The sequence below is a fragment of the Rhea pennata genome, chromosome 2, assembly GCF_028389875.1.
Source record: "Rhea pennata isolate bPtePen1 chromosome 2, bPtePen1.pri, whole genome shotgun sequence".
Taxonomy (NCBI): domain Eukaryota; kingdom Metazoa; phylum Chordata; class Aves; order Rheiformes; family Rheidae; genus Rhea; species Rhea pennata.
This window is the reverse complement of record NC_084664.1, coordinates 6,023,658-6,049,165: the sequence shown is the minus strand read 5'-3', so window position 1 is coordinate 6,049,165 and position 25,508 is coordinate 6,023,658. Positions and strand designations below refer to the sequence as shown.

Below are 25,508 nucleotides of genomic sequence, written 5' to 3'. Positions count from 1 at the left end.
TTACAGATCACTAATCAAAATCCGTAATTTGTGCTGAACCTTTTGAAGATCACCCTGGTCTCTATTTCATGCTCTTCAGTACATTTTCTTGCTTCTAATCTCCACATAACAAATCATCAAAAGGGGGAGGATGAAACCAGAAATTTTCATATTGTTTTTAATGCAGCTTATAGTTAGCGTACCAGGAACAAAAAAAAAAAAAAAAACAACAAAAAAAGTTGTTTTCCTTGGACCAAATCAAAATATTTTGAACTGCAGCCCATGCAGTGACTTCAAAGTCCAGAGGCAGCACTTTGGTCTGAGGTGAGTGACACTTGGCCAGGTATCTGAACACAGCAGCCGTACAGACGTGGTGCTCAGCTTCCAATACCCCAGGGCGAGCGGATCCTCCTAACGCAGGGGGCTGCTGGAGGCTGCGGCACCGGTGTTGGACCGGAGCCCTGAGTTTTCCGGTGCTTTCATCAGCAATCGTATCTACCATAGGCATTTTAATCACCAGTTTTAGGCTTCAGAGTTGAAATCTTTTTCCTCAAAGTGGATAAAGACAGTCTCCACAGGAACTATTGTTTCTGGCCGTCTGCAGCCTTGGGATTTTCAGCTGGTACATATTTTCTCTTTGCAACCACAGAGACTTTATTAAAAAAAATAGTAAGTTCTGGATGAGGCAGTGGAAGAGCCACCAGGAGAAAACCCTGGTTTGCCAAACCACCACAACAGGCCCCAATCTGACTGCTGTGCACACAGCAGGGAGGTTCAGCTCCAAAGTACCAGCAGTGGTCCTCATGCCCTTGACCCTGCACAGCAAACTGTTTATTTGGGGGAGAAAACTCCAGCACTGCCCACAGCAGCATCTCTTCTTCCTTCCCACCAGTATGAAGACGACAAAAACACTCCCATTGTTCCAGCTACAAAGCGTTTTACAAATTAAAGCTTTAAATCTTATGATAACAGCTTCCTTTAACTGTTATTTTTGTTTATCCCTTTCTGTAACAAAGAAAAGACTAAAGGATGCTTCTCTGAATTTAGGATCATTGTGAAATACCACATGTGAAACAGACTCCCCATTCCCCTCCCTGGCCCCAAAAGGACATTTCCTCAACATCTCCCTGCAACCAGAGCTACTGAACAGTCCAGAATATTATTCCCAGAACAACTGGCTTCCTGACATCTTTGTGGGGCTCAGTGTTATGTGAGAAGATGCTCTACCAGGGTCTGGAACTTAGATCAGGGCAACTCACTTCCCACAGCTGAAGAACAGCTAGCTTCCAAATTACTAATGGCCTGGCTTAAAATCCAACTGGCACTTTGAGGTAAAAGGCTCAATATCCTGTTATCCACCCTTCAATCCCCCCCACACACACACACACCAAACTTCATTTCAAAAAAAATGCACTCCCTAAAACAAGATTACAGAAGTAGGTAGAGGGGAACGGTGAAGGTCAGTTGCAATATTGCTATAGAAACAAAGAGCTACAGTACTTCAGTCCTCAAAATAATCTTTGGCATCAAAAAACTCAGTTTTACCGCAGTATCTGCCAACAAAGCTATCGACACATTAATCAGCTACATGAAAGTTAAGCTTGAACTCTGTAGGGCAGTTGAGCTCTGCCAAAATATATCCACTGGCTTTTACCTTAAATCAGAAGCTGCCTATTTGAAGAAACTCCCTGCAAAGCCACAAGTGCTGTTAATACGTGTGTGCATGAATGTACATAGACATATACGCATACACACAGACACCCTTTTTTCAGAAATTCTCTTTTAATAGAGGTAGAGGAGCCAAGCAAAAGAAACTCTTGATCTTATGTCAAAGCAATCCCATGCTCCAGAGAACAAGCTAATATATTTTTGGCACAAAAACACATCAAGAATGTTGCTTCAGGGTCTCTTCAAAGCAACATTCAGGCAGCTGCCGTGGCATCCTGCTGCCCCACACTCAGAGGACTGATATTTTGGGGTGAGGGAACAAACATCAAAAAAATTGTTCATGCTGATGCACGAGCCAGTCTGACGCCCAACAACAAATGTGCTGTTCCCCGCTCCTTCCCCCGAAGTGTACCAGCAAATAGCTGGATCACTGCCTTGCCACTACTTCAAGCATACACGGCCCTTAAACCGCTTCCTAATCTTTATTTCATACAAAAAAGCCATTTTTTACCCTCATTATGTTGCAATACAAGTATCTGACTATATATAAACATTCGAGCAATGCAGCGTTTCACCTGGACTAACTGAAATATTCAGTTACACAACAGCTAATCACGAGCAGAAGATAAGCTCAGAGATAAAAATAGGGAGAAAGACAGAGGGACCTTGTAGCAGTTAATCGGCATGATTCGTTTGTCAGATCGCCACGGAGAGCACCACCTGGAAGAGCTCTGAACCTCCCTCGGGCAAGTCACTCGAAACGAAACATCCCAGCTTACTTTTGCTTTGCTTCTATTTCAAAGTCATTCATCCAGCTCCCGGATACCTGTTAATCTCCAAACGCACCCAGGAGCAAGAGTCCAAATGGGGAGAGGCGCAACGTACCCTCCACGCGTACCCGGCTGCGGTCACCCAGAGGAGATTAACCTGGGAGCGACCCGAGCAGCGCATTAGTCTTGCTTGTTTGACTCCACCGAAAACAACCCGTCAGACCAAAACCCTGCAAGACAGCTTCCCGCGAAGGCGTCTCCGAACTCGGCCCTTCGTCCTCAAGCACGCCGGGTGTTTAACACGAGCCGCGTCCCCAGGATTTCAGACGGCCGTCGGGATCCCGGCGCTCCGCGGGCAACGGCGCCAGCGCGGGAGAGACGGCACCCGGCAGCTCCGAGGTACCAGGGCAGCAGCTGATTTTGGAGAAAGATGTGGAACATCTGTCAGCAAACAGCTACGTGACTGTTACTTTGGATACGGTTTTCCCACAAAAATAAGACTTATTTTTTGTCTTTTTTTGTAAAGCAGACTGCAGGCCGCAAGACACCGTCCCCGACAGCCCTTGCAACACAAAAGCAAAAAATATCACTAGCAACAACGGGGGAGACTTCAGCATTTGCTCCCGAACAATGACAGCTGTTCATTTTGGAGCCTAACTCAGGCTGTTAGCTGGGAAATAAGCAAGAAAATATAATTTAAACCTTCTGTAGATATTTGACTTTCTAATCTCCTCCAGAGGATACTGTCAAACGGTTCTCCTGTCCAAAGCAGGAGATTTACCCTCCCGTGCGAAGCCAGCTCCCAAACCTTAATTGGAAGTGGCATTAAGTTCAAGACAAGCTTATGTACAGTAAGATTCAGCAGCAGCAGAATTTCATTAAGCCAGTTTTCCACGTGTTAATTCAAATTACCCATTTAAGATGATGCATAATTTAAAAGTAGCAAGCGGTTCCACCACCAGATATACATTCCCTGGTCTCGCTGGTGATTTACAGCAGCGACAGCCCGAACCCTTTTCAAGTCAACAGCTCAGTTGCATTCGGGTCCAGGCCGTCTCCTTTCAGGCTTCGCCAACAGCCTGCCTGCCTGCCCGACTCCGGTGCGGTCGCTGCACCCGCAGCGTGTCTCTGACATTAGCAAAGTCGGTTTTTCCTAGGTGCGATACGCAGAACGCCCCGTTTGCCACCAACGCAGCGGGCGCCCTGCTCCCCCGGCTGCTTCGGGTTACTTGTTCCCTGTCTAAGCAGGGCCCTTCGCTTCCGACCCTTCCCGGCTGACCTTGCTTCGACCCGACTTACCCTCCAAACGCAGCTGCCCCGGATTACAGACACTATATTCGGCTGCTCAGGGATCACCTGATGCAGTTTCCTTTGGAGCCAGATACTTTAAGCTGACCCAGGGGACCAGAAGTTTAGTTATTTTAAACACTTCCTGCCAGAGCATCGCTGGCAACGCCGCACGCCGCAGGATTTCCACCTGCGTTTCCCATCAGGCACAGCCAACGTTATGACCTCTTACGCTGATTAAAATGTGGAAAAACACGCCTCTATTCACATGCATCAGGAAAGGTCCTAGCTGCTCTATAACTTTAAATTGTTGGGTTTTTCCTCCCCTCCGTGGTGTATACATACCCGGATCGAATGCAAAACAGTATAATTAACGCCGCTACGGAGACGCGCTGCCTCCCTCCAAGGTTTCCTCTCTGCCACCGGTTAAAACCCATCCTTTGCAGCAAAGGTAGGAGCCCTGCAAACAGCTTCCCCGTCGCACCTCAACTGACTGCGGCTGCTTCTGCACCTAACGGAGTTTCCCAGGCGGCCGTGCCCCGCGCGAACCCGAACCCTCTCGGTGCTGAAGCGTTACGCAGCCAAGCGCGGAGCCGCCCACCGCCGGACAGGGCCGCAAACGGGACGCGCGCGTGTAGTGGAGCAGCGAGCCTCGGCGGCGGCGGCGGCAGCGCCGCGGCTCCGACGAGCCTGCGGCGATTCCTTTGCAGCGCTCCTCGAAAAAAGAAAAAAAAAAAAAAAAGGAGGGAGAGGGGGCAAAACACTTCTGCAGCACATGGGACAAGACTGGTCACAGCAAGCCCGACTTGGTCCATCTCCAAGTCATCCAGTATGAATCACATTTTCTTCAGACCAAGTAGGCTGAACCTTCTGCAAACATCATCTGGCTGCTGACAGCAGCAAAAAAAAAAAAAAAAAAAAAAAAAAAAAATCCCGCAAATATACTCTTTTACAATCTTTACCACAATTACTAGTTTTGTGCTGCTTCACTACAGCAAGTCAAACGAAAGCAGCCAACCTCTCTATCAACTTAAAGTCACTCAACGCGACATCTTCAGAAAAAAAAATGAAATTTAATATTACTGCTACTTTTACTCATTTAAATTTGATTAGACCAGAAGACAAACTAAATCAGCTAAGCGAATCAATCAAAAGTCAGACGAACACGTTTCTGTCAATCACTTATGGGAAGTGTTAAAAACTACTGTGTACTTTAACTGTAGTTAAGTTTTCTATTGCTTTAACACTTTCATCCGACTTATTAGAACTGCATGAAATCTTTTCTAAAGAAACCAAAAGTTAAGCAGACAGCTGTGATATCAAAGCTGTCTTCATTGAAGACAGCTGTTTTTGTTAAATCAGAATTTTATCTGAGACTGGAAACTGAAACTTAAGGTTTCTTTTGGCAGAAAAAATATACTAAAATTGTTTCCATCTTTTTTTAATCCAAAACACTCCATAAAAGCCATTCAGCTTGACCGAAAATATGAACTAAATGCTGCTTTTATTTTCTATTAAAACAACATTTTGGCAAAAAAAAAAAGAACCTTCCTGTCATGCAGCTATCTTAAGAGCACAGAAAATTATTTCAGTGTAGCAACAGCATTGCTTATAGTGGCATTGTACCAGCAGAAGACCAACCTCAAAAAAATCCCCAAGGAAGAAAAGACTGTTGCTTCCAATGGCAGTCTTGTGGCTCGAATGATGTGTATTACCAGTAAGCCATACGTTCTATTTCGGGTGCATATTTAGGATTGCAGATCTCATTCTTTTTAATGGCAGAACATACCGACTTAGTATCCTCTCTTCCTAAAACTAAGCCACACCTTGACACAAGGGGAAAGGAAAACATGATTTAAAAATATCTCCCAAATGCCAGAGCAGCACTGAAGCCCACAGGTTTCAGTGATCCATCAAATCACAGGCCGTAAGTTAACTGGGTTTCGCCTACAATAGAAGTTTTTGACTTCTAATTTTGTTTCCATCTTTCTTTAATGAAATCACCCAAATTTAAATTTCATGATGTTGATCTTGCAGCTAGCTGTAAGGAAAAGAGGAAAAAAACACATACACATGCACACACAAACAGGGCTTGCAGAGCTCCTTATTAAATTTCTCAGTACTTCTCATGCAGCACTCAGATTTATAGCTCTCTGTAAGAAATAAAAGCAGTTTTCTTTCCACCTCCAACAACTACACATTGCAGCTGGGCTCAGATATTTGGCAGGAGGTTTTCAATATTAGAACTTTCACTACCATGAATGTTTACCCAAACTTGGCCTGGTCATAGATTTTCCCAAAAAAGCAGCTACTGTATATAAATTTGGAAAATAATTTGGAAATAATGGAAAGCTCCATTGTTATTATCCATGTTTCATATCCTAACAGCTGGTTGAGAGATGAGATGGCATACGCTCAGCTGCTCTGTTGCAGTGACTTGTCCCAGGACAAAAGACAAAGGAAAGTACCTGTGGATTTGCCCATTTTTATGCAAATAGTCCAGCCCTTCCAGCACCTCCTTAAGGATTGTGGCTATACAGGGTTCATCCAGGACACCGTTCTTGTGTTCTCCTTTGGCCACGATATGTTTTATAATATCCAAAACTGAGCCTGGGGAAAGGGAGGGAAAAGAAAGTTAAACACCCTTGAACTTCAATTAGAAGAATCGATTCACGGCTAAATACAACTTACAGTCGCTTCGTACAAAAGCCTAAAATATTTAGTATCGGAAGAGGGAAGCAAGGATGGGCGCGGACAGTCAGGAGCTCCAGCCTTTATCGCAGGAAAGCAGAAGCAACGACACAAGCCTTACGCTCCATCTATGAGCCTTACAGGGCTGCAGATCCTCGAGGTATGCTGCAAACTCCCTGCGATCACAAGGAACTGAGAAGTTACCTGCACATGCCAAAATATAAAGTGTATATACAGTAAACTCTTGGAATGGCTTTCAGTGGATGTAGACGCTACAGCTGTTTTAGCACTGAGTTCTGGAGAAGCAGGAGGGGGAAATGGAAAAAACAGGTGGCTGCCAGGACTCACCAGCAGAAGGCAACAAGCTGGATAAAATTAGATTCTACTTTTCAACTCTTAAAACCTGCTGCAGAGGAATTAGCAAGAAAAAAAATCTAACCATTAACAGATTATACTCTAAATAGAAAAAAATGGAAATGAAGAATTAAGGAGAACATATAAGGTGCAATTTTGTCAGTTCCTCACTGCCTACAAAGCTGACATAGTTTAAATTCTTCCCTAGGAATACCAAGTTTAATTCCTCCCCCAGAGAGTAAATGACCATCTTGTATGAGAAACTATATTTTATAGACTTTGAATTGTACTCAGGAATAAACAGAGAGCTGATGAACAGTGATAGGTCTCTTGTGCAAAATCCTGGTTTCACGATATACCGACTACTGTATTCTTCATATTTGCATCTGGACTGAAAACAGTCTTCTCAGAGCTAGATTTTTATTTCACTCCCTGCACCAGCATGGGATGTCGAAGCTTGTTCTCCCGGGCTACAGTCTTTAGTTCCTTTGAGCTTGGATTTCTATGGTTTGATCCTTGTATTGTCAGCTATTAAGGTTTTTACAGATACGGGCATGAGGCAATGCCAGCAGCACTGACAAGTTCTTGAAGAATTAGAAAAGCAAGCGTGACTGTAAAGCACAGATTCTAGCCTTGTGTGGATTGTCTCTGAACAGTAAGCTTATGGGAAAACAGCACTTCAATACTTACTTAGCTGGTTTAGGAAAGCTGAAAATTCATTTTCAAAATTTGTAATAAGAAAAGTAGAAGAGAAACAAGGTACTTTCATACTGACAAACAAACGAAGCTGAGAAACTTACTCATATGAGCTTGGTTAACAGCAAGACTACAAGTTCCACCCAGTAAATTCTTGAAGCAAAGAAAATAAATACAATAGGTAATTTTTTTATTTTCATCCCTAAAGTTCTGGCAGACAGAAAATCCTTCTCCCTTTAAATTTACTTCATTATCTATCCTGCTTGAATTTCTAGGCAAAAACTCATCATGCTGATAGGCTTCCACTTAGCAACCACTTAGCTTTTGGATTCCCACAAGAAAGCAAAAAGTCTACAAGAGTCCACTCTGTGCACTCGAGGGAAAGGCTTGTTTTGCACAATCCGTACTGCACAGGAAATGATTACACGGGCACACGGTGTCCCTTGGCTTGGTGGAAATGATACGCACTGCCTTAATCCAACAGCTTTCTGTGGCCAGGAGAGCCACTATCCCCTACTCTGTCCAGCTGTGCCCCACTCTACGTCCCACCTCCAGCCAGTCCCACCAGACCTGGTGCTCATGCAACACCCCAAGTCAGCTCGCTAACCTGACCGAAAAAGCTGTTTGAGTGGCAGTGAGCATGATGTGAGAACAGGTGAGTGTCAGAGCCACTGACAAGGAGAAAGGAAGGCAAGAGGAAGGGGGGAGAGCACACATGGTCAGAAGCAGCAGCCCCCTCTTCATCAGCAGCCAGCAATTAGGCCAGCTCCACTGTCCCACTGAATGGCACCTCCAGCCTCTTTTTCCCCCTAAAGAAAAAAGTCTTAGCTTGTTTCAAAGAATTTGCAAAATATGCTATCTTAACACAGCAACTACCAATAAAAGGGAAACGAAACCAAAGCAAACGGGAAATAAAGAAATCAGACTGTTTAACGTTTCCTCTAAGTTTTTATTCAAGAATACTCCTAGCTGTGCCCAGTCTTTCTTCTCCCTGTCCATGAATGGAAACACATTCCAGTCTTTAGCTAGCTCTGCACTGGTTTTAAGGGTATTAGCTGAAGATTTCTCCCTGACCGTAAGTTAGGTTGTTACAACCGATGTCAGGCTTCTGGTAAAGAGGGTAACATAAAACGAGAACCCCAGAAGTCTGAGCACGATCTCCTTCTCTGAAATGTTTTTATTCAGTCCTAACATCTAAGAAAAGGATGATCTTTTGCATGTCACGAGGACTCACCCGGGATTCAGGCTGTGACATACTCGTATTTAAGTAGTACATGCTCACAAGGCCTAAAACTTCTTATTTTGGACAAGAACTTTAGTGACACCTAAGAAAAAAACCACCACATCTTCAGTTTCACTGTCCAGGTTCTTTTCCTCTCAAGTATGCCTCTATTTGGAGAACAAATTATCACTTGTTTAGAAGTCCAGTGAAAAAATATGTGGTTCTTCACGTACTCGTTTTGTCCTCTTTCCACCCACAACTCTGTTAGGAGAATTTGTTCAAAACATTTCCCTCCTCCTGCAAAGGGCTCAGGGAACATGAGGAGGCAGATCATATGGTGCTTTTAATTACTTGGTCAAAAATCCTGTATTTAGCTAAGTTAGAGGTTGCATTTAACCCAGAAAAGGAAGATGAGGGAGGGGAGAAAAGACAACGGGACATACACAGAGCAAACCTTCTCCGTAGAAAACCAACAGCTGGTTCATACTCATACAGTATATTTGCTTCCAATTTGGCTTGCCATTTTTAGCACTTTTTTTTTTAATTTGCTTTCTTGTTGGGATGTTTAAAGAACTGGAAGAATTTACCAGCCTTCAATAGAAAAGCAGAAGAGCAACAAGGCTCTCAGCCAAATGCTAAGTACAGCTAACAGCAGAAAAGCAACTGGATGCCACCTTGGTGAAGAAAGCATTGTACAAATCATGCCCACTTTGTTTACTCAAGGGAAAACATGTTTTTATGACTGGCACCATAAGAGTGAAGCTGTATTTATTCTGCCTCCTGCAAAAAATTGGAAGGCACTGACTCCTGACTGCAACTTTGTAAAGCACAGCACCGCGGTAAGAGACTGAAACCAAGTGGCATTTCCATATATTGCTTCATGCAGCGTTAGGAATCTTTTGACGTTCTGGTTAAGCAAGCTTGATATGGAGTGACTAAGAAATACTCAGATCCCAAAACAGAAACCCTTAACACTAAGCTACTTTGAGAGTAACAGTCATAAAAGTTTCATTATTGAGGAAAACTCTTAAGTTAGAAAATGCATTTCAGCATTAGCCTGAAAAATTCAAGACAAAAATCATTCCCAAGGATCGCAGCTAAGCATGATAAACTTAAAGAGCCTCACTGCCTTCGGATGTAGACAAGTTTTCCTAGTTTCACCAACAGCATCACGCTCCAACAAGCGGTTAGAGGGCTCTCCTTAGCCTGAGGGAGAGGATTGTTTTGTACAGAGCGGCCTGATCCCAATTCAGCAGCAAGTTAACTGCTAGAAATTAAGTGGGAACATTCTGTTGAACTGCAACTAAGATTAGCTCTGTGTAAGGGCACGTGCTTTACAAGCTGATCATCTTGTACAAAAACATCAGCATGATTCCAGCAACCGCCAGTTTCTAAGCTGGTTTCCAAACCCGCTGCAAGAAGTAACTGGTGAAGTTAAAGTACACATGAACTTAGTTAAACAGAGATCCAACTATATTTTCAGTATGGATTTGGTCTCCACGTAGACAGTGGGATTCAACAATCTGCAAGACACATGTTGTTTAGTCCAGTGGTTAGAAGAGGAGGTTCACTTTGGAAATAAGGTTCACACTCCATATTAAAGAGCAACAGTTAGAATAACTTCTTTAAGGAAAGAAATCAACTATAACATCTTTAAAGTAAGTATTTAAGTGCTTCCTAGAAGGTACCTTCTACCTCAGACAATAACATCATGAAGGTACTATGGTGTGTATTACACATAGCACCAGGTTTGATCATGACACTTCCCTTTTGAATGCTCTAGCTAGAAACATATGTGTAGGAGCTACAGATTCACAGACAGGTTTGAGTGTTATGTTTAAGCTGGGGTTGGGGGAAGAGAAGTTTGGCTGAGGCTGACTGAAAAGCTATTCCAAGCCCAGAATAGGACGCATGTCAGGAAGGGACAAAACAAGACAGAGGGAAGAGCCAGAAGTGGAGTCTAAATATATATAATGATTATATATATATATGTATATATTTATATATGTATATATATTTATAATTTATATAAATAATACTTCCATTAATAAGGATGTTTAAAAAAGTTTAGTGAAGAGCAACTGATCTTAGTCAAAGTCCAAAGACAGAGAAAAGAGAGAGAGAGGACATTAAGTTTTTCCAGCGATTAACGTGGAAAGAAGTTGAGCTGTAAACAAATTCCTGCTTATCAAACATACACTGAGCAATTCACCAACAAGAAACCAATACAATAATTGTGCAACAAGATAAAGTATTTAGCATTATTTGCCTTTCATTTTTAAAGTGCCTCGTTATCTTCTGATGCCAATTGCCAACCATACTAGATCTACCTAAAGTACAATCTATCCAGTGCAAATTGTACAGTAATTTAAAGTTAAGCATTTTTCCATTAATTTTAACATGCTCCATAATCTGCTTTGAAAACTGCCAGTGCAGTAGTTCCTAATGACAGAAGCTACTAGGGAATCAGCTGGACATAGACTTGCCCTCACCAGACTAAACTCAGCCTGTAACTCATTGCTCCAATCAACTCTGCAGCTGATAGCGGGATGAGATCGACTTCTGGTCAGCTGCATGGAAAGGAACCGATATGCAATTGCTCCACGGCTCCTGAAGACCCTCGAGAAGGAAGCTCTACAGTTCACCTCTCCCATTTCATCATGGCAGTGTCTGACCTTCCAGAAGCGAACAATTTCTATCCATGACAGCAGTATCTGATCAATGAAGACAAGTTGTCTGTGAGCAGACCAGTAGCCTAAATTTGGAAGAGGAGGATATTCAACTATTAAGATAGCAAACCATTTGAAATGGGCTCTTCTTGAAACCTAAAAAATGCAGTCCTATCCTGCACCCCACACAAATGTGAAGTTGTCCACTTTAGCATACACCCTGTACTATTGCAGTATCTTCCTCAACAGCAAAATCAGAGTTCCAACACAGCAGTCCATCTCCACTGCTGTGCAAACACATTTGCTTATGAATTCAAACTGTAAACGTGATCACCACAATAACTGGAATCCAGTTTTCCAGGCTGGATGGAGAACAAGCAGCACGGAACTTCTGAAACCAGCTTTGCTGCTGGAGAAAACTTTTGTGTAATCACATCCTTGGGGCAAGAAGTCCTACTTGTTCCTCTGATTCACTTTCAGCAGCAAGTCACCACAAACATCAACGCTTCTTGTTCCAAACACTGAGCACTTCCCCCCCCCCGACCTCACCGTATCACCAAGCATGTGTAACAGCATTTAGGAAGCCTGCTTCTAATATTCCTCCTCAGGAGAGGAAGAAAGTACCCATGTGACAGTCATCAGCCACACTGCTTAATGCATCAGCACATAGTGTTCAGGTACTATAGCAGAGAAGGTATGAAAACCTGAGCAGAAAGGAAAGCTTGTTTAGAACAAGATCACCAATAAAAAGAGCATTATGACTAGGATTTTATGTGCCAAGAGAGGCAAGAAACATCTAGCAGAGCTTGTTACTGTGGGAAATACATGGAACATGTTATAGTATAACCCAAGTGAAAGGGCAAATATATGGACCAGGCAAAACACAAAAGAAAACTATTCCTGTAGATTTGTCTAGGAAGTAGAACAAGATTCACTCCTGTAACGTTTCATCAGGTAGGAATATCTACATTAGCATTGATTTGCAATTTAGAAGCCTGGTATTAATGGGCTGGGGATCACCAGTGTTCACTGCATAACTTTGACAGAATCACGATCTGCCCCAAGCTGCCAACATGAGGATGCTGATGTTGAACAAGTTGTGTCATAAAAAAAACAGGAGTCATCAGGAGTCATTGCCGCTTCAATAAGACATCTCAGCAGAAGCCAATGGTTTCAGTAAGCCTGATTATCATCAGTGCCAGGAATTAAATCTGCATCTTGTGAGCCTCTGACAAACTGAAGAAGCTAAAGAAAGAATAAACTACTGTTTGGATCTAGTACTTCTGGGATTAAGTACAGATATAGCAAAAGAGTATCCAGGTAAAGAAAAACTTATACAGAACAAGGGAAGACAACTGCATAGATTTCTGAGGTTTCTGGGTCCAAAATTTCTTCTTAACCCTAGTTAAACCACATCAACACAGCAGGAGATTTAAGGAAACTTCCACTTCTTGCCCCTTTCCCTACAGAGTACTTACATGAAAATTTGGAGGTACCTCCAAATGCACTTGAAACGGCCTAGCTCTCCCCTAACAGCAACAACAAAAATCAGAGTAAACATAAGGATTTCTAAGAAATTTTAATCATAACTCACTGCTGCATAGGTCTTCAGAGTGGCCAGATCAGAGATTAACATGGGAGAAATAGAACAAGATGGCCTATCTCACTGGGGTGGACCTAAGACTTGTCATACCCTGCTTTTTGGTCTGATTTCCTGAACTGCTGGCTAATGACTTCTTCAGCTAAACACAATAAAAGCTTCAGGAAAAAGGTTGATTAGATAGTCTTAGAAGCTTTCGGAAAATAAAAGGTTTAACTATTTCAATATAATAATCTCCTTAGCAGATTTAATTAGGAGCCTTCCAGAAGGCAGAAGATCCGAGAGTCATTAACTTTTCAACATTTAAGACTTGTACAATTTAAAAATATTGGAGGTCTCATTTTCTGCAGACGAGAACAATAAAAATTGTTGTGATGTAGCAAGCTATAACAGACCAGACAGCTGTTCTATGAGCAACTGTTTTGTGAACTTAGTCATGGCTTTGGATCACCTGTTAAATGTGAGCTCTTCTTAAAACCAAGGAGAATTCAGAGGAGCAAACAGGTCACAAATTGGAGGAAAAAAAAAGGCAAGAGCAAAAGGACAGCTGCGCCTCTTCCCCACTAAAAAATCATATGAGTTAGAGAGCAAGACTGAACATCAGCTAGATTTAAAAAGGCATGATTAAAATTCATGACATGGGAATGCCAATAAGGCAAAGAGCAAGTCAGCACTAGTCTAGAAATAGCCATTGAAGTTTAGTTTGGAGTAACATTGGACCCAAAGGCCAGGGCACCAAGTTCACATTGCTAAGCTTAGATCCCTAAAAAATGTTGCATCATTGGAAGAAAGGATCTGCAATTTTTACTGAAGGCAAAAGAGCAGATACTTCACAGATCTGACTCAAATATGGATCACTAGATCTGAAAAGGGAGTCAGAATAACCTGACACACCAGCACTTCTTGTCGCTACCAGATGGATATCATCACAGCCACATTTCTGCCATCAGAGAGAACTGCATTCATCATCTGCTTCAGCGCCAAATCAGCCAGTTCAAACTGCTTTCAGCAGTAGCTTCAGCTAGCCTGCCTGACTTGGCATTCATACAGATTATTAGTTCTTACATGTTACTCTATAACAGCTCACCAGAACATTGAAAGTCTTCAGCAATGTGGAGACAAAGACAGAAAAAAGTATCTTACCCCCAAAACAGTACCTGCAAAGCAAAGAATAGCTTAGTTGCAGGGACAACGCCAGATAGACAATTAAGCTACTTTGACTGTGCTGTCTTGTTGCTCAGATGAGAAGGGCAGTAAACATCAATATGTTATCAGACAGTAAGGCTTCATAGATTTGGTGTGTTTTCCTCTAGGGACATTTCTAAAATACTTGTATATATGACTAGGTTAAGATTTCAGCAAGATGAGTACAACCAGAAAATAGATTAAATTGCACTTATAACAATGGAAAAAGAAATCACAAGGCTTTCATTCAAGGCTTGTCTTTCTTGTAGACTGTTTATCAAAGTAATAAAATCAGTTTAAGTAGGCTGAAATTGAAACTAGTTTTAATCTGAGAAAAAAGGCGAGTATCGATTGACAGTGATGGAAGAGAAGCAGTAAGAATCTGAACTTTTACTCAAAAAATTCTCAAATACGAAAAAGCACAAGCAACCCTGCAAGATGAAAGCATGGGCCAGCATCAAAACAGATTTGATATACATTTGTTCAGGTTCTATGAATAGTTAGATGGAATAAAAATTGGGCTGCACTCTTATTTCTCTTTTATAGTTCATAAAAACAGCTCAAAGATTTTCCCTGCTGAGAAATTCAGGTCACTAGTTTTCCTGTTGGACTACAGATGACCACAAAACTAGCCAGCTTATTACTGATAAGCAGCAAGCTGAAAGGAATGAAAAGCACTTTTTAAAGTCTCTCGTTACATAAATAAATCACTCAACCTAAAAACGATTGGAAATAAGCTCATTAAAAGTCAATGAAAAATCTTTAGTGAGGAAATTAGAGAGCTCCAATACACAAGTTTCTCCTTCATGCTCAATACCGTCCTGTAGAACTTGGCTAGGAGATCCCCAGAATGCTATTTCTGAAGGACAGCCACAAAAAAGAAAAAAAAAGTATAAGCTGAAAAAGGCAGAAAAATATCTCTCAAGCACCAAAGAAATGACATCATCACACCGAAAGAAATGACAGGTCACCCTCAAAGTCCTTTCATGTATTTTATCAGTGTTTCACTAAGTGAGGAATGAAACACTGGTGGTGGGGGGGGGCTTATGCTGCTATTAGTCTGTCTCTTGTCGTACGACCCTAGTCTTCGACAGGGCAAAAAGCAGTTAAAATTTCTAGTACTACATTATTGTAAGTACCCCACATAATACTTAAAGACAGAAACAGTAACAGCTCATCATATTTCTTTCTGACTCAGATAGGAGTTAATATTGGTCAACTCATGTATACACCCTCTTTCACTGAAGAGTTGCTAGCTTTTGAAGTAGCAAAAGCTCCTGGCTTTTGAAGTAGTCTCAAAGTGCAAAGTCCACCTATCCAAAGAAGCAGCGATACGAGTTTCTCCACCAGCACCCTTCAGGATCAGTAGTTCAGACAACTGCCATAGGTGACAGAGTAATCAGAGTTTGCTACAAGCTGTGCAGGGGTCAAATACCAGTCTGCGTAATGTAGAAGCCTACTCAGAGATTACTAATGACAAACAGGTCCTTTCACACCGGGAGGCTGGTTTGGAAGCAACAATTATTCTTCTCAGAAATTTTCCAGTTTTAGTTTGCAGTGCCTCAGCATGAAAAGGTGGCCCATAAGAAGTCTGATTTTTCAGCTCTATGTAATAAAAAACTGAAAAAAAGAACAAGCAGAAGCAGCCATTGAAATTTCAAGGATTATCCTGAGACTCGCTTGGTTCTGACAGAAAAAAGTGTGAAAATACTAGTTAAGGAAGTTGGCGATTTTCTTCAGAGAGGTTGTGTACTCCCCTAAAAAAAGAGGCCAAGAACATTGCTGCTGTCTATCCTGCACCCCTGCAATGTCATTTCTTCATGTTGTAGGAACCTTGCCACAAGTACCCTTTGTATACACACAGGAAAACCACTTAGACGCAGCTGGCAGGGATTCTTTTCTGCCCAGGAACAGCAATCACATTGAATCACTCAATCATTACATGTCCAAGAAGAGAGGGTCGTTCTTAATGACACACGCAAGCATATGGGGTATTAAAAGCCCTTTAAATAAGACTTTTAAGTTGGTAGGAAGTTTGATCCCCCACAATTTTAGCAGAGACTTGCTAAAATTCTCTAAAGATGATCTTCAAAGATGCGTGTTTTATGGTCATTGTCAAGCTCTTGTGGAAGAAGCCAACCGGTTTAGCCAGATTTTTTCCATATCATCTGGCATTTTACAGTCTTCAGTATTCAGCCAAGAACAGAAGCCAAGGATTTTTTTTTTTTAAGCAAGAAAAGAGTTTTCTTCTCAGCTTTAAACTCCTTTTCCACTAGGGTGCCAGGAGAGAAAAAAAAAAAAAAAATCAAGTCTTCCTACAGACAGGCCTAAGATTAGGTAACAGTCCTCTCTGTTATCGTCCAAAACTGTTCGATATCTTGTCTTGACTGCAACCTAAACAGGTATCCTGGAAAATATTACGAATCAAGTTAAGTATTACTGATAGGAAATTTTCAGAACCTCAAAAAAGTTTCTACAGAGAATAAAGTCAAAGGGAAAAGTTCTCCTGGCTCAGTATTGGTAAGCTGGCAATTGAAAATTGCTCCAAGTATTCACAGTTATCCTTCTACATAGAGCAAATGGGCAAAGTCATCCAGCTCTGCAGGACATAACTATGCAAATCAAGCCACATCCACATTCATGTTCTCCTGCATTTTTAAGACCATACACTGACATTATAGGAGCAGCTCTGCCTAAAATAGAGGTGATTTAAGTTCCTTACAAGGGTAGCCAACACATAAATAAGTTAAATCAATAGACTGGCTGGTTACCAACAAGCCATCAGCACCACGCAGGCATCCAAGCTGCAAGCGAGAAAAGGTCAAGCAATCAGCCTCGTAAAAGGAGTTGCTAACATCAGAACTTCCACTATAAAGCTAGAGGTGTGATTGGGCTCCGTGGAGTTCATTGCACACTTTTCCAGTTCAAAAGCGTGTGCTAGGCTTATGGGTTAAGAAAATTTCATCAGCATGATCCAAGAAACACCATTTCAGATCATTAGATGATGCAAGTAAGATTCATTTTCTAGAAGTTTAGAATGGTTTCAACTATAACACTACTTAAATTGCTTTGTCAGTATCTGAAATCACAACTTCTAGTTTTCAAATAGTGAGTCATTCAGCAAAAACAAATAACTGTATGAAATACTATTATATATACAAAATAGGAGTGAAAACCTATCACACAGTCATGCGGTTAAGTGTTACTACCGGTATACATAACAAGGGAAGCTATTCTTGAGCTAAATGTGTTGAACTTAAGTATTATTATTATTAAACTGTCTGAACTTGAAGTGGGAAAGCTGGAAGGAAAACAAAGAAAAGGGTATAACAGAAAGTCAACATTTTACATTACCTTTTAGGGTAAAGAAATTGGACCACTCACCTCCACTAAGTAACTTCATCACCAGCCAAAGCTCATCTTTCACCACAAAGGACGTGTAGTAAGATACAATGTTAGGGTGATGGCACTGACTCATGGCTTGAATTTCTTTCTGTAAAGAAAAACAAAGCATTGGCAGTTAGTGTCAGCGATTACCATTCCATGAGTATAAAAGTCATCTCCCTGAAGAAACAATGCCCAAATAGAGGCTGGGGAGAAAAAGAATACCTAGAAACTAACCATTAAAAAAAAAAGAAAAAGAAATCTAGAAATACTCCTAACATTCAATCTGCATCATCTTAGGGCTCAAAGGTCTTCTAGGGTACTCTACATATTTGTCTAGAAAAGGAAAAAAGTAGAAGGGACTCCTACTGCAAGGGCAACACACTGGTCGGAACCCAAGCACCCGCTTCCAGCTCCCACAGGGTATTCGTGAGCAGTTACATCAGGCTGTAACCAAGGAGGTTCACGCCGACTCCATCTTTCAGGGAGCCCTTACATAATACGTGCTTAAATCAGTGGAAGGCTATCGTTTGGACAAGAAAGGGAAATATTTGCCGCTGGAAAGAAAAGGCCTCTTATCACTAATGTTTCCCAGCATGAAAGCAGACTGCTTAGCTCAATCAGGCTGAGGGCACGAAGGACAGCTATATATTCTGTCATATTGGAAGGAGGAGAAGGACACTGAGATGAAAAAATAGCTAGTTAATACAGAGGGAGCACAGCAAACATGCTCAGATATGAAATTCCTTGGAGGCTTGACCACGCTTAGTTTTAGGTTTTAAATTAGTGACCGTGCTTTCAGTCTTAGCTAAGGGTTACGGGCTTTTTACCAGGGTAGAGGGAGCAATAACATCCCCAAAAACATTGACTGGTTTTTCATTATGCAAGCACAAATCAACAGTTTGGAAGTAAAGCCTCAAAAAGGTTTCACAGAAGGTTTGTCCATGCCCAGGACACCCACAGAGGCCACGTATTCCTTTCCTGCTCACCTGTAAAGCTCTGCTTGGGACTGAATGTAGCACTAAATGCACATTGCTTTCCCAGGGCAAGTGTTTAGCTGATAATCACTACTACAAAATAAATAAATAAATAAATAAATCATCCAACTTAATACTGTTTTTCAGGTGACTAGGTGCATTTGAGGAATCAAACTATTGGTTCCTCTTCTGGAGGAGCAGAAAGAGCCACCAACTTTTCTAGAAAACTCCAAGAAGTGGATTAAACAAGAATCCTTCTGAACAGGAAGGTATTTTTGAAGAGGTGGGGAGTAGGCTATTCATCTCAGTGCAGGGCACTCACTGACTGAAAACCATTCCATCAAAATAAATACAGCCTGAAACAATATCCTCAGCTTATCCCGACCGCTCCAGCTGCCTTCCTTGCAAACACATGCATAACGTCAAGGTGTTTTTCAAAAAGGAAACATATGAGCACCTTCCGAGTTCTCTGACAGCTTCCAATTATGTTTCTTTACAAGGCAGGAAAAATCCCCTTGACAAAAAGATGGCAACAAAATATTCTTTTTACTTTCCAGTTTCAAGTTTCTGCCAAGGGATGGATGAGAACGGGGCTCTCGGGCGAATCCTGGTCAGCTCATGGCCATTTTGTGCCTTCTGTCACACTCGCACAAAATCCGTCTGCTTGGAAAACCCCAGGCTGCCGCCTGCAAACATCCAGCACGACGCAGCCGACTGCGCAAATGCAGAGCTCGCCTCCCCGCTCAACTCAGCTCAGCGAGCTCTGGTTTTTAACACTCCTTTGCTCCGGGATGACAGATCAAGCAACTGGAGTTATTTTGGACTCGCTCGAAGCGCTGGTTTGAGTCTCACGATGGGGCTAAGCACAGAAAACCCCAGTGACGGTCAACTCTGCCTTTGCAGAAACTGGCAACTGTTAGTTGAGGGATTTGTTTGGAGCCCCTAGTCAAAGATCTCAAGAAATTACACTCTTTATTCTTGGTCCTCAAGCCTGAAATTAGCATTCTGCCAAAGGCTTTATATACATTTTAAAGCACAAAGGCTCTTTTCTTTTTTTCTCTCTTTTTAAACATTTAAGTGAATCCAGGTGTCTTAACTTCTCTCACTGGGAGAATGAATTTATTTAAAAAAAAATACACACACTTGTGCACAGCAGAACCAACAGAAAAAAGAGTGTAAAGAAGCCAACAAGACACTGACTGGATAAGCCTCAGGTCGGCCAGTCCTTCCTAAAACCTACCATTCTCAGAAATGATCTAGAAGAGCTGGTTTTTAATGTTGTACTGTCTCTGTGGCAGGTCAGGTGAGTAAGAGAGAGTACACACAAACTTTATGCATTTTACACGTCTTAGTGTTGCTCACTGCAATTCAGGAGGCAGACAGTGAGACAAGATCTGGAGCAAGTTTACTTAGCAGTCTAGATCTGGACCAGTTTGCCATGCGAGCAGCTCTGCACTGTAGCTTTTTGCAGGGATTTTGTGGCACTGTTAGTTACTATTATTGTATTTGCCAAGAATTTCCTCACTTGAGCATTACTACACTCTGCTCCCAGGGCTGAGAGGCAGAGTTGAAGAAGAAAAATTAAGCCCGTCATATGCTTTGGCACACAAAGAGGAAGAAGTAGGGGGGGGAAATAATCATGAACCTGATCTATGCAATAAAAAGCCTCCATCAGCTAGTGGATTTGTAACCCAGGCTGCTTAAACCATTCCTTACACAGTGTAGCACAGCTCTGAATAATGAATAGCATCACAGCCCATAATTTCCAATGCTTTTACATTATTACCGACGAGAAAGAACAGCAGTCGGGCAGAATTTCCCTGCCGCTCGCAGAGCCCCAACCCCATTTTCTGTAGTTTTCCCAGGATAATCTCACACTGGTCAACACCAAATCTTCCTTCCTCTTTGCCCCTGCCCGGAGGGTCCCGATGTCCTGCAGGCTCAGCGCGTACAGTTGTTTGAACAGACGATCGCAAATCCCAGTGAGCTCTGCGGTGAGCACGTTTCCTCGTATAACTGAAACCAAACCAATCCCATCACATATACAATAGTCTCTGCTAGAGCAGGACAAATGCAACGCAAGGGCTGAAGCGCTGCAGTTAAGCCAGGAATCCTAGTCAAGAGCCACCAGGGAGCTCCGGTTAAAAGCATGTTTAATACAGAAGGCAGGAGGAGGAGGGGATGAAACAGATTGCAGCAATGGTCCTCAGCATGCAGTGAGCACTATGTTAAAGATTGTTTCCAAAGTTTTTTGGAAAGTTCCCCGCAGAACTGCTCTTCAAACGCTACAAAGCAGCAGCGGGCAGATTTCCCATCCCCACATCACCTTAAAAAAAAAAAAAAAAAAAGACTCCAAATTACACAGTGATTAAATAGCTGAATTGCAGATGTATCTCCCTCACCTTCACTAACATCAAGTATACTGGAAAGCTCCTGATTCCAACTCTAAAGCAATGCCAGTGCTAACCATTAGAGCTCATTAGGGTCACTCAACGCAGCTTTTAAACTGGAAACATAGTTTTACACTTGTCCCGTCAACAACGGCGGGTGACTTGTTAGAGGTCCCACAAACAGCTGGAGATATTCTGATGGACAGCTCTTGCGTCCAGTCACTCGCTCACACGCATCCCTAGACTGCTCCAGTTGAGAGATGGAGCCTTACTTTCAATTCCCAGTTTCAGAAACCATGAGCTATACTGCCCAGCTACGGAAGATGAATTACTGACAAAAACATGTCTAGACGCAGGCAGTGGTTTGGAGATGGGCTACATGTTAACCCTGGGTTAGGTATTTTTAATATCTACACTGTCAAATTCCAAAAGCAAACAAACTGGGATGGGCTATATAAAGGCATTCATATCTTCCCATTAAGGGTACTGACAAATGTTTTCACTACTTCTGAAAGCAATAAAAGCAGCATTTTAAAGCTTCTGAAATTCTAATAAAACTGCTCCAAAATACAATTTAGAACCATAAGAAACCTATTAGTCTTTTGCAAGGCAGACATACTTTTGGACGTCTCCGTTTGGAAGTGCATCAGTCTGCCCACTGGCATGCAACTCAAGATTGAGTTAATTGAAGTAGAGATACAAAGCCAGAAAGACTGTATTTAAGCTATATCTGAACTTACTTTTGCACGTATTTTCTGTGCACATTATCATCTCCTACTCTTTGTTTTGCTTATCTGCCCCTGAGCCACATTTGAAAGACGCTCGCTCTCAAACACCAGGATGAAAGCGCTGCCTTGTTTAGTTTTACTTCCTTCATTTTGATGTGAACGTGACAGATATAGCACAGAAGCAGTCTGCCTGTGGGGGTACCTGTAACTTTGGAGGAATCCCCAAAGCTGCTATCTTGGCTACCTTAGAGCCAAGGTGACCACGACCACCAGAAAACGAGGGGTAAACCAAAGCCAGGCAGATGCAATCTACCCCTTCAATATATCAATGCTCCAAATGAGAAGCAAAGTGCCTATCACTCAGCTGAAGTCTTGAGGCACAAGGCATTAATCAGCCTCCTCCTCGTTCTTTTAGGCATGATTTAAAACTCTGGTTCTACAGGAGTCACAGGCAGCCATAAGCATTCAAGTTTTGCATTAAATGAAATTCTAACATGTATTTTTTTTCAGGCTGATGTTTAAAAATGTGAATATACACATTCTTCTATCATCAACTTGAGACATTATCTGAATAGAGAGGGGGAAAGAGCACAGAGTTCAAAATTAGGGATTCTGATCCAACTTCAATATACAGATTACCCCCACGAAACTCCTTACCTCAAGATAGAGTTGCACCGAGTGGCACAGTATTTAAGACTGCCCAGCTTCATTTTTGACGTTCCTACACTGAGGAACCCTACAACCACCAAGCAGTGTGCCAGTTTAGGTTCAAGTCTTCTGCAAATTTGCAATCCCATCATGCAAGAAAGGCATAACAAGGCATGCCAAATAACCATGTAAAAGCCACATATTACGGATTGGGCTCTGTAGCACGGACACTTGGGGACTTTTTGCCCTGGAGCAAGCATGAAAGTTTTAAGGGCTAGAAATGCAATTATAACGGCAATTCTAATATTTGTACTTTTCTACATCAGTCTGTTGCTTTGTTCCCAACAATCTTGTGGTGGGGTTAATCCACTTGTAGGACCTGCTCTGTCAGATCAAAGTCAGTTCAATATCCTGTCCAAGCCTTCAAAAGAAGGTGTAAAACCCTGTAACAAGCAGTTACAGAATTATCTGCCCACAGGAAAGGCTTCTGACTAAACCTGGGCAGTTAAGAGTTGGCTTACACTTTGAACCAGGGGAGTTCATAATCCTTTTTTAAAATTCTATCTAATTTAACCTTCTCAACTATAGGTTGATTTATTTAATCTCACACAATGTTTGATCTTCATGTTATTGGTAGAAAGTTGCCTGGTTAATTCCATGAAATTTAAAAGGATGTTATTTTTATAGCAGCTAAACTTGTTACCTTCAGCTTCATTAGCTGCCCTCCAACTTCAGCAGTCCAAGAAAGTCGTGCCTTTACTTCACTATCCTGGTGTGCAGACCTGTCAGGCCTAGTCCTATCTAATCTATCCTTTGAAGTCTCCTCCTACAAGAGGCAATGCCACATCTCCCATCCTCCTTCCCAAACCTGTCTGTCTTCTCTTTAATCACTCTGGGAACTGAGCAGGCAGCAGCTCCCCCTCAGCTGGGAAAGCCCTATCTGAAATACCTCCTGTGTTTTCCTCTCTGCTGTTCAACATTTCTGCTAACTGCTAAGCAAGCATCTCATGTCACTGGCTACTCTCAATGCATGAAGGGAAAAACACCCCACTCATCTGGATGAAAGAAAGCTAACTCAGCTTTTAACTGCATGAAGATGAAGCAGAAGCTGAGGGACCGAGGGGGGAATCTAAGGCCTTTTAGATCAGTAACTCTTCAAAACAAGGAAACACTTGCATAATGTTTATACACGGCTTGAGTCACAGTTATGTCAAGGCAGATGTTATATTACTGGGACCTCAACCGGCATCCCACACAGGGATGAAAGGTAAATGCAAAACATGGCAGTGAACGATGCCCAGCTGTGAAACACAGTATACAAGCAGCCAGTATTCAAACACATGTGAAACACTGCCTAAGTTAGCTACTATGGTTACAACAAGACTTGTAACATAAATAAATCTTACAGTCCAAATCCAATGGTGCACAAGGCAGCATCTGACAGCCTGTTTAATACACACTGGTGAGCAAGAATCATTAAGGCTACATAGTACTTCCTTGATGTACAGCGAAGCCCCACAGGCCTTCTAGGAAAGGTCCATGAACACCCAGTACCATACAGAAGAAATAAGCGTTGAGACAGAGACGTTTCTGACTAACATCACATAAAATCAGTACCTGGGCTAGCAAGAGCCAGATTTCTGAACTGTGCTACTCCTGCCAGTTTACTTTCTTTACACCTGTTATCACTTCTGCAAAAAAAGAGCTGAATGCCCTTGACTTAGTTTGCTCCTGCTTCTATATTAACCCCTAGTGCAATGAAATTAGTCCTTTCTACATGTGCATACACCACAGCAGCAATAAATGAATCCATTTACTGATCTAGAACATCTTGCAGCACCTGCAAGGCACGCAGGTTGTCCCTGACCACCCACGTGGCTTGAGTGGGCGTTGAGATGCAGAGATCAAGATCAGTACTTTTAACCAGCTAAGTCGTACCTCTCCCCTCACTTAATCTCCACAAGCTCCCGGATTCCCTCGCCTCCAGACACCTGCTGCCATAGCAGGTCAAAGGAAACTCAAGGCCCCTCATCCATTCAGCTAACGACAGAGGCGCATCTTACAGCGCACTTCCTAACCGCTCCAAACCAGCCCTCCTCTCCTTCATCCCACGGAATGGCAGGGTCTGCCGGGAAGGTGCAGGAACATTGAAAGAGTCCTAGAAGAAATAAGCCATCCTTATCTGTAGCAGAAGTTTGTTTGCACTCGCCTCGTACCTTCCCCTGAGCAACATGACATTGTTCCACCCTCTGCGCTAACCAGAGGCCAGGTACAAACAAGTCGGCTTCAATCAAACAATCCAGTAGTCTGAAGCACTGCAAAAAATAAATTACTAAATCAGAGTTTAAGACCTATAGTCCCTTGTCTATCCCAGCTCCTGATGACTAGGCAGGGCTGTAACACAACAGCCCTGATTTACCACCCAGGGACTGAGCAATGTTTACTCTAAGTTGACTATTGTGCTCAGATACCCTCAGCACAACAGAAGGATAACGGATCTAATAAAAGCACAAGTTTATGCTTTTAACTGTGTTGGGAGATGGGAGAATAGAAAAGGAGAAAAATCCATACTGGAGTATGGTATGCATCATCATATTTCACTTTGCATTAGTTGCTTAAAATCATCATGATCTGCAAGGATTTACATTTATGGGTTTTGGATGAAAACCTAACAAATAGTTGCTCAAAAAAAGATAACTGAATTGATCTGAGAAAACTAGAGTGAAGGGGGACAACATACAAGACTGAAAAGCTTGAAAATATCTTCTTTGAAGAAGAAAAATATGGAAAAGAATATGGAGAAAGTAAAAGGTAAGAGTACAAAGCAAGGAGATCAAGAACTTCCATACTCTTGGATCTTGCGCTAGCAGATGACAAACAATAACCTGACAAATTCAGAACCAACCCAGGGGAAATGCTTTTTCAGGCAATACATCTACATTTGTGTCCCACAGAACTACTACAGATTTGAATAACCTTCTTCCCCATCCACCTCCGTGACTCTGGAGTCAAGAGTATCTACAGTTGTATTTTTAATACTTTTTTCCCCAAATAATTAAGAGATCAGCTTAAAGTTGAGTAAATAAAACTTAACAGTTAGAGGTCACAGCAAGAATTATTGTGGGGAGAAATGATGCCCAAATTGCCTGGAGCTTGAATCTTGTACTTTCTTCAGAAACATTAGATACTCGTCACTTACTAGTATTCCTTAAAGGTTTAACTTCAAGGGTGAGTACAGACTTTGGGAACACAATTAAAGA

General features: G+C 42.1%; 1 protein-coding gene across 3 annotated transcripts in view; it reads right to left on the bottom strand.

The window, feature by feature from the left end:
* OXSR1 (oxidative stress responsive kinase 1) overlaps window positions 1-25,508 on the bottom strand; it is an 88,907-nt gene that overhangs the window by 41,494 nt on the left and 21,905 nt on the right. For all 3 annotated transcript variants that reach the window (XM_062568769.1, XM_062568770.1, XM_062568771.1), the window contains exons 3-4: window positions 17,506-17,614; window positions 6,173-6,314 (exon numbers count right to left, since the gene is read on the bottom strand). In XM_062568769.1, coding sequence (XP_062424753.1) covers window positions 6,173-6,314; window positions 17,506-17,614 — 251 coding nt within the window. The remainder of the gene's footprint in view (window positions 1-6,172; window positions 6,315-17,505; window positions 17,615-25,508) is intronic.